The sequence below is a fragment of the Mugil cephalus genome, chromosome 4 (genome assembly GCF_022458985.1).
Source record: "Mugil cephalus isolate CIBA_MC_2020 chromosome 4, CIBA_Mcephalus_1.1, whole genome shotgun sequence".
Classification (NCBI taxonomy): domain Eukaryota; kingdom Metazoa; phylum Chordata; class Actinopteri; order Mugiliformes; family Mugilidae; genus Mugil; species Mugil cephalus.
Genome location: NC_061773.1, coordinates 5444236 through 5453099, shown reverse-complemented (window position 1 = coordinate 5453099; position 8864 = coordinate 5444236). Strand labels below are relative to the sequence as shown.

The window sequence follows — 8864 nt, the reverse complement described above, 5'->3', positions numbered from 1 at the left end:
TAATTATTTGCCTCTAAGTATATTTACAAGATGGCATCGCTTTTCTTGTAAATTAGGCCTACATATTTAAATGCATTTTTTATTGATATTGTTAAATATTGTCAAAATCAAAAGTATATATATAAAGTGTTAACAAAAATGTCTAGCGGTTGAATGAATGATTAATTGATAGATACACAGACTCCTTCGGGTATGGCAGGAAATTGGCGGTCGGACTGTTTTTTTTGCAACTCTCCGTCCTTTCTTGATGACGTATTTCATAAGCGGCCAACTCTGTCTATTGTGTTTATCTTGAGCTCTCGCTCCATAGTTGTTTCGTGAATGGATAAGACTTTGTGGTTAGATATCTGTATCCTGTTTTCGAACATGGACTGGAAAACATCTTAAATATCAGTCAGCATTACACAAATACAAATATGAATAAAGGGTGGCTGGAGCTCGAGAGTGATCCAGGTGAGAAATTTCGATAGACACCACAGCTAACTAACGTTAGCATCCACATGAAACCAGATAGACAATTTAGCTTTCTAAGCCGCTTGACTTATTAAACTCACAGAGCGACTTTAGCACAACACATGGTGGCTTATTAGACTGTTAACATGTATCGTGTTGTTCAGTTTGACGGAACATATAAAGAATGACTAAATATGAGCAGGAGGAACGCTATCTGTCTATCTAACACAATGCTATTTCACTCTGTTTGGTTAGTTATTGATCTTCACTTCTTATGTATTTACAGGACTTTTCACTCTGCTGGTGGAAGACTTTGGTGAGTGACTGAATTACAAGAGCTTAAACTCAGTGCTTCAGTGCTGTTGTGAATACTAGCGCTTTCAAACATTTGAACCTCGTTGTGTGTCTCTTCCATAGGTGTCAAAGGTGTTCAGGTCGAAGAGATCTATGATCTTCAAAGCAAGTGTCAAAGGCATGTAGCTTATGAGCACGTCTAAGTGAACCTGTCTAGTAAAGGAATATGTATGTAAATTAAGACTGTCCGGCACCATGAATCATCTTTTTATTTTTATTTATTTTTTCAGTCCAGTCTATGGCTTCATTTTCCTTTTCAAATGGATTGAAGAACGGCGGTCCAGGAGGAAAGTTAACACTTTGGTGGATGAAACCTCGGTTATTGATGAGGAAATTGTAAATGATATGTTTTTCGCTCATCAGGTAAGTGTTTCTCTGATCATGGATGTTTCTAACCATTGCAGTTATTTATTATATCAGTAATTTTATTAGCATTTCAGAATAAGCAATTATGTTCATAAAACCTGTTTCCTTGTTTTTTTTTAACTTTGCTCTTACGAATAATTTAAATAGAAAGTAAATAATAATTACACAGCACATTAGATAAGATTTTCGTGACATGTTCTTCATTGAGGGAGGAATAATAATGACAAAAAACAAATCGTCACACCGTTGATGCCACTTTTAAAAATTACACAATTTTAATTGAATTTTACTAAAAAGAATTAATCTCTAACCAGTAAAGTCTGAAATCACACACAAAGCTACAAACTGACGCAGTTGTAGCTAAAAAAAATATTTCTTATATTTTGATGTATTTGCTTGTCAAAACTGTTCAAAACTATTAACGAAATTATGATTTTTACCACTTATTCAAAAAAACGAATTTCCTATTCTCTAGAGACAGTTCCTAAATAACATACGAAACGATGTGGTAATGAAACGCTGTGCGACCTTCCTGACAAAAATCAGATTCAAGAAAAGTGTCCTGTCCTTGTTTGTCCCAGCTCTTCAAAATCCATAACTATGTATTGTAATCTGTAAATAGTTGACAAATACGGTTAATAAAATGTGTTGATGGTGTCATTTTTATATCTAGCTGATACCAAATTCATGTGCCACTCACGCTCTGCTGAGTGTCCTTCTGAACTGCAGTGGAGTTGAGCTTGGCACCACCCTCAGTCGCATGAAGGCGTTTACAAAAGGCTTCAGTCCTGAAGTAAGTCAAACTCTTTAATACGTAATCTTTATTTTTAGTATAAACTAATAGTGCCCATTTTTTTTGCAGTTTACATTTGAGTCCGTTCTGAGATTTGTTTTTCCTTTAGCTGTAACATATTGAATAATGGTAAATAATAGCATAGCAACCATAACGAAGGTATTCAAATATTATATGGTATCAATGACATGATTTCTAATCAGGATATTGTTATGTTTATGTTAAAAACCACTTTCTTGATCTTAATTTCTCATTTGTGCTACCCCCCTCTCTGCCCTTACTGTTTCCTCTTTCACATGTAGCTTTAAACATTTTCCTATTTTTCAGAGCAAAGGTTATGCAATAGGAAATGCCCCAGAGCTTGCCAGAGCACATAACAGCCATGCCAGGTAGGCCCCAGTCAGTGAATCCCTTTCAAGTTTTTTCGGAGTGCCTGAGTCTGTTCAAAAAAAAGAAAAAACTTCTGTGATTGGTCTGCCGTGCTGTGGGAGATATCAGGCTTTGAGCGCTCGTCAGCTTCTCACACTTTCTTTTTGTGTTTCTATGGAGACCGGAGCCCAGGCACCTGCCAGAGAAACAGAACGGAATCAGTGCTGTGCGGACCATGGAAGCCTTCCACTTTGTAAGCTATGTGCCAATCAAAGACCGCCTCTTTGAGCTCGATGGACTCAAGGCTTACCCCATTGACCATGGTGAGACTACGTACTGACGGAAAAAACTGACTTCAAGAATTGACTTATTTAATGCAGTGCCTAGTTTGAAATCAGAGTCCGTATTAAATACAAATGAGTGTCTCATCTTTAGTTATTTCAACTAAAACCTTGTCATGACACCATTCTTTCTTTTATTTCCATTAATTCACCGGCATTGTTTTGTTAATTGCCTCAGTTGGCTTCAGTGCAAACTTTTCAGTTTCTGGACATTTCTACTTCAAGGACGTTTAATATAACACTCTATATTAGGACCCTGGGGTGAGGAGGAGGAATGGACCGATAAGGCTCGGCGGGTTATTATGGAGCGGATTGGACTGGCCACTGCTGGGTGAGTCCTGGAACGGGTCGCTCAAGTAGTTTAACTTCCACACTCACCCCAAGGCTTCATTCTCATGCTGCCGCTCTGCTCTTTTTCAGTGAGCCGTACCATGACATCCGCTTCAACCTGATGGCAGTGGTGCCTGACCGCAGGATGAAGTACGAATCCAAACTGGAAATTCTAAAGAGGAATCAACAGACAGTCCTGGAGGGTCTGCAGAAGGTCAGACTCTGAGCTGGTCCTAACAGTGTGAGAGTAGGGAAAGTGTAGATTGGTGATGTTAATTAGATGAGCCCAAAATGTCAGATCCCCTGAATCAGATGTACTGATGAAGATTTATAACTTCTGGAATATCTATGAATGTTTTTTGAGGAGGCAGTAAAGAAAAATGTTGTGTCTTCAGATGATCCGGCTCACTCAGCCTGAGCTCGTCCATGACAAGAAGCAGCAGGACTCTTCTCCTGATGAAAGCTCTGCTACAATCAAGAAGGAACCAGGCGTGGAACCGGTTACGTCCCAGGGGACTGACCAGGCTTCCTCAGGTAGTACGTCTGTCTGCTTTTCTTTTAATTTGTCCTGTAAGTTGTGCATCAACGATCATTAACCTGATGCGAGTGACTCTCATTTTCAATTGTAGATGAGTCTGGGGGTCAGACCAAGGGTGCCCCTAGCCCCTCAGGAAACGCAAAGGTTATGGGTAAACCACCAGTCCCCACTGGGGGGGGTCCCCAGCAAGTCACCAGCCCCAACCCCATTGTTCAACGCCTGCCCGCTTTCCTGGACAACCACAACTATGCCAAGTCTCCAATGCAGGTAAGAAGAGAGGCAGAGAGCATATATCCTGCAGACCTCCAGTTCCTCTACAGTTTTGGTGAAATCATCAATCGTCAAATTGTTTTGTCTGACCAACAGTTCAGAATCCAGAGATATCATATTCATGGTTATGTCAGACAATGCAAAGCAGCAACAATCTTTTCAGATGCCAGAAACAGCAATTTGTTGCATTTTAGTTGGAAGAAACCATTTGTACAGTTGTTCAGTCTGTCTGTCTCTGTCTGTTTGATGCTACTGGATAAAGTGTTAACTGGATAATGTTCTGGAAATAAATGACTATTTGTCTCTTTATGCATCAAGGACAGAGCTCACATTTAGGATAAGATAAGATAGTTCTGTGTTTACCTATGTCTTTTGTCTCAGATTTTGTCTTGGAACCTTTTTTTTTTGTGCTATATGTGTTTTGAAGTCTCTTGAACAGAGAGCATTCAAAAGACCAGAGATATTTAAACTGATGCACGTCATTCATACAATACTTCAATATTCTTTTCTCTAATCCGATTCAAGGCCCATATGTGTCATTTTGTGCCATATAATAGTTTATTGGCTTTATTCATTTTTGCGGAGGATTATCAGATTTTCTCTGATTGACAGGAGGAGGAAGATCTTGCGGCTGGAGTTGGTCGCTCTCGTGTGTCGGGCCCACCCAAACCCCCGTACTCGGACGACGAAGATGACTACGATGATGAAGAGGAGGAAGTGACTGCTTCTGCAGGCACGTCCACCAGGTAAGCGTGTGGGCGGGGTGACTTGTCGCAGTTTGAAATGCTTCTACATTTGTTCATTTGTTTTTTTTTTTTTTTTAAATTCCTGCTCGTTTTAGGTTTCGACGGAAGGCAAGCCTGCGCTCGCGAACAGGGCGGACAGCGGGTGGAATGGAGAGTCAGATTGCCTTAAATGTCCTGGCAGAGAAACTGAAGAAGGAGGTTCAAAGGAAAGACGCCCTGAACACTCCTCTGTCGGTGCGCACCGAAGGCCGCACCGGGGGCATCTGCATCACGTCTGCTTCGCAGCCGTCCCCGACGCCCAGCAACGAGAGCACGGACACGGCCTCGGAGATCGGCAGCGCCTTCAACTCCCCGCTGCGCTCGCCGGCGCGCTCCCAGGCCGCCACGCGCCCATCCAGCCCGATCGCGTCCCACCTGTCCCGTGTTCTGTTTGGAGAGGATGAGATGCTGAGGCTGGACTCCAGACACAACCGCGCTGTGAGGGAACTCGGCCCGTCTGTCAGCGTAGCCTTGCTGCACCTGCAGGAGGATGGAATCATTTACGCTCTCCCTCCGTCTGGTGAGCACACGCGATCGATGCTGTCGTCCACGTTATTTACAGATGTGGTTAAAAGGCCTCTGCCGAGTCTATCGTTCAACGTTTGACAACGTTCAGAGTGTATTAATCATTTTAGATGGTAAACAGTTTGGGGTGACTGCGTGTGTGTGACGCACATTATTTTTTACAATCTGTGTCTAGATAATTATGATTGATTGTTGCTTCGTCTGTTGCACCTACAGCCGATTTGGCTGCTGATGGCACGAAGCGGCCTTGCACTCCCGAGAAGGCGAAAGACAAAGAGAAAGCAGAGGAAAAAGCGGGAGCGAACGAGGGAGACGAGGGACCATCTGTGGAGGTGAAGAAAGAAGACGAGAGTAAAGATGGAGCAGATGTAAAACCATGCAAGGAAAAGCTCAACGCCGTGGAAGCTGCCGTAGATAGCAAGCCTCCCGGGGACAAGTACTCACCGAAGGTAAGTCCACAAAGTTCAAATACGCTGTAGTGCGCCAGGCTGCCACCGTCTCCGTTTGTATCACAGTTCTCACGCATTTCTTTCGCTCGTGCTGCCAATTAGGGAGATTCTGCCGGCGTTGTATGCTAAAGCATGAAATAAACAAACACACAGAGTGGTTCCTTTTCTTTTGCAGGAGCTGCTCGCTCTGCTCAAGTGTGTCGAGGCTGACATCGCCAATTATGAGGTGTATCTAAAGGAGGAAGTGGAAAAGAGAAAGAAATACAAAGTAGGTTTACTTCAGCTGGAGTTCAGTGTGCTTGGTGGGTCGCAGTTTTCATTGGAATTGCACGTCTCATGTTTTCATTCATTCAGATTGATGATCAGAGGAGGACCCACAATTATGACGAGTTTATCTGCACCTTCATATCAATGCTGGCCCAAGAAGGTAAACCTGATCTCTGCGTCTACCACATTTTTTTTACAGGCTTCTCTTGCACCACCAATTAAAAGAGTCTGTTCACAGTTCTCTGCAGTGTCATTTAAATACTTGAATTCTCTGTGTTAAATTATACTGTCCAAATATTCCATCAAACACGGCAGAGTGTAGTTACTGTTTGCCTCAAACCTTAGGCTGTGTATATTGGAAGGATCAAAATGAGGAAATGTTGATGTTGTACGTGCACCAAGTGGCGTCCGTTCAGTTAGAAACGCATGCAAAAGCACTTTCTCATAATTGCCGCTCCGTTCATTTTGACCGGGTTTCTCTGCAGGCATGCTGGCCAGCCTCGTGGAGCAAAACATTTCGGTGCGCCGCCGGCAGGGCGTGAGCATCGGCCGCCTGCACAAACAGAGGAAGCCCGATCGAAGGAAACGCTCCCGGCCTTACAAAGCCAAACGCCAGTAAATTCAAACAATCATTATGTCTGTAAGTAACCTGTGAGCGCCGAGCAATCACAACAGTGGAAGAAAAAAAAAGAAATTGCCGCACTCCTGCACAATGAACTGCCTTTATTCCTTTTGGTACAGTTCGGTGTTGTATTTTAGCCAGAGCGTTTTCCGCATTGTAAAATCGATCATGTGTTTGGTCAATTCTTTTATCGTTTTTTGTACATTTTCTTCTTGTGCCATTGCTGTCTCCAGTTGTAAATATGGAATCAGGCATGTCCCCAGTGATGCACTGGAATGCCTTTATTAAAAGGTGTTCTCTATTGTTTGTGGTCAGTGCAGTAGTTATACATTGGATTAGGGATTTCTTAAATTCCCCTCTGTCTGTCACTAAGTACACATTTTGATAACCACCAATCATTTCCTCAGCTGTATCCCTCTGTTATTTTTTCACAGTGCCAATGAAGTATTGAATGTTTTCTAAAAAAATAAAAAAAAAGTGCAGTTTTATTCACCCATAGCATTTTAATCTCAGCATATTAAGTGTAGGAAATTCACTTTATAACACATAAAAATGTGTTTTAATCACATTATACATGGACAATTTTAATCTCAACCAGTCCTGATGCATCAGGGTTTTTCTTTTCACTGTAATATCTCTTCAGTCAAGGGTCTCTTGCTGTCCGTATCCCTTGGGGGCCTGAAAATGAAAAAAATGAGCTTGTGTTATTTTTGTACCTGAAATTAATCTTGAAACTGAGTGAATATTAAGTTGGACGTCTGCAGCTGTGTGTTTTGTACATATGTATCTGTTGATTGGCTCGCCGTTACACTGAATTCAGCCGTTTTTTTTTTGTGCTTGCCAGTTCATTCTTCAATAAAGTAAGTGAGAATATCTTCGAATCACAAATGCATTTTTTGTATGTTTTTCAGTGACATGACCGACTGCAGAGTCCAGGGCTACGGCATTTTATAATAATGGCATACAGATAGGTGTTACCTTCCATTTACAAAAAAACAAAACAAAACAAAAAGAAAACGGTTTTACAAATGTGAATAATTTTAATAACCGTAGCTTTGTTCTTTAAGTTTGTTACAAGTGTTGTAGTGACAGCTGGTGCACACTAGGGAGAGCAGTCATTTAGTCTCTCTGCGCTATAACGAAAACCATTCACAATAAAAGTAAGTTCAGATGTGTGTATGGCTGTAGTTGATGTACATGTGTATTTACATAAACATTTAATATTGGAGTTGCATTTCTATATTGCAAGACCAATTTCAGTTTTCATTCACACCAGTTCTATTCAAACGGACACATTTTATCATTTTGTTAAATAAATAAACCTTACATTATCCTGTTCACTGAGCAGCCTCTTGCAATACGCGGATTATTTTGGCAGGAAATGTACTGAGTATGACAAAACTGTCAGTCTTAGTGTGACAGTTGTTTTGGTGGTTGGTGTTTTTTGTTTGTCGTCTAATGTTGCTCTTTACCTCGGGACATATCTGAGCACTGCTATGATGAGCTTGTAATAATGCCAGTGCCTCTAAGGCAGCTGTCTATGTGGGAGAGGAAACTAAAACAAAATACCCCTCAGCTGCAGATTTTCAGTGCAGCATATGTTCTAGTGAAATAAATAAATGTCATCGCTCTTTGCCTGCAATTTGGAAAAGACTCAGACTGATGTCTAACCAACTTCGTCACAGTCGGACTGTGGTGGCACAGGTATGTATTTGAAAAAACATGACATAGATATTGCATTGTTCAATTTGTAGTTGCTATCATTAACATTTTAAATCTGTAGATTAAAAGAATTAGTTATTTACACCACCAAACAATACAGGGTCTAAAACAGTCAATCTTCATATTCGGAATTAGTTATTATTTTTTGTATCTTGAAGTATCTGAAAAAAAAATAAATAAATAAAATAAAAAATACTTCCATAATTTCCTAAATATCTAGATGACATTTTCAAATACCTTATTTTGTCCCAACAGTGTTTCGTTAGAAATCTCAGGAGACCGAGATAACTAGCAAATTTACATTTTATGAGCCCTGGGGAGTTTTTGACCTTTTTGCTTAAATGCTTTAAAAGATCAGCTTGATCAGGTATCAAGTAAGTTGCTAGCTTTGTGTTCACAGATGAAATGCTCACTTAAAATGTTAAGAAATTTGTTATTATCAATAACCTGTGTTTCACAGGTCTCTCTGATTCATTATTCGTGTTTATTTATGGTTTTACTATTTTGACGACTAAAGTAGCTTTTTTAAATAATAAATAAAATAATTTAAATAATAATAATAATAATGAATAATAATAATAATTTAATATTGTTATGATCACTATAATTTAATACTGTAGATGTTATAAATATTAAATATTAAAGACTTTTTAAGATACTTATTTTGCAGAAAACGGTTT

The 8864-nt window shown here is 40.3% G+C and overlaps 1 protein-coding gene across 2 annotated transcripts; it reads left to right on the top strand.

Annotated features, from left to right (window-relative positions):
• The first annotated feature begins 269 nt into the window (after nucleotides 1-269).
• Nucleotides 270-7335, top strand: bap1 (BRCA1 associated protein-1 (ubiquitin carboxy-terminal hydrolase)). Of its 2 annotated transcripts, none has more exons than XM_047583793.1 (17): nucleotides 270-453; nucleotides 740-769; nucleotides 871-925; nucleotides 1038-1170; nucleotides 1847-1966; nucleotides 2294-2355; nucleotides 2516-2658; nucleotides 2929-3007; nucleotides 3097-3220; nucleotides 3402-3540; nucleotides 3636-3811; nucleotides 4427-4560; nucleotides 4656-5119; nucleotides 5341-5573; nucleotides 5749-5841; nucleotides 5928-6000; nucleotides 6326-7335. In XM_047583793.1, exons 1-17 carry the CDS (start codon nucleotides 417-419, stop codon nucleotides 6457-6459), a joined length of 2229 nt encoding a protein of 742 aa, XP_047439749.1. In that variant the 5' UTR covers nucleotides 270-416; the 3' UTR covers nucleotides 6460-7335. The 2 variants fall into 2 exon arrangements, with proteins under 2 accessions (XP_047439749.1, XP_047439748.1); XM_047583792.1 differs by having other exon boundaries at nucleotides 3402-3543.
• The last annotated feature ends 1529 nt before the right edge of the window (nucleotides 7336-8864 follow it).

Excerpts from the sequence above, each read along its gene's own strand:
- bap1 (XM_047583792.1), top strand. The coding sequence starts at position 417 with ATGAATAAAGGGTGGCTGGAGCTCGAGAGTGATCCAG. Across the intron at positions 770-870 it reads TCTGCTGGTGGAAGACTTTG|GTGTCAAAGGTGTTCAGGTC; the intron begins GTGAGTGACTGA and ends TCTCTTCCATAG. Across the intron at positions 4,561-4,655 it reads TCTGCAGGCACGTCCACCAG|GTTTCGACGGAAGGCAAGCC; the intron begins GTAAGCGTGTGG and ends TGCTCGTTTTAG.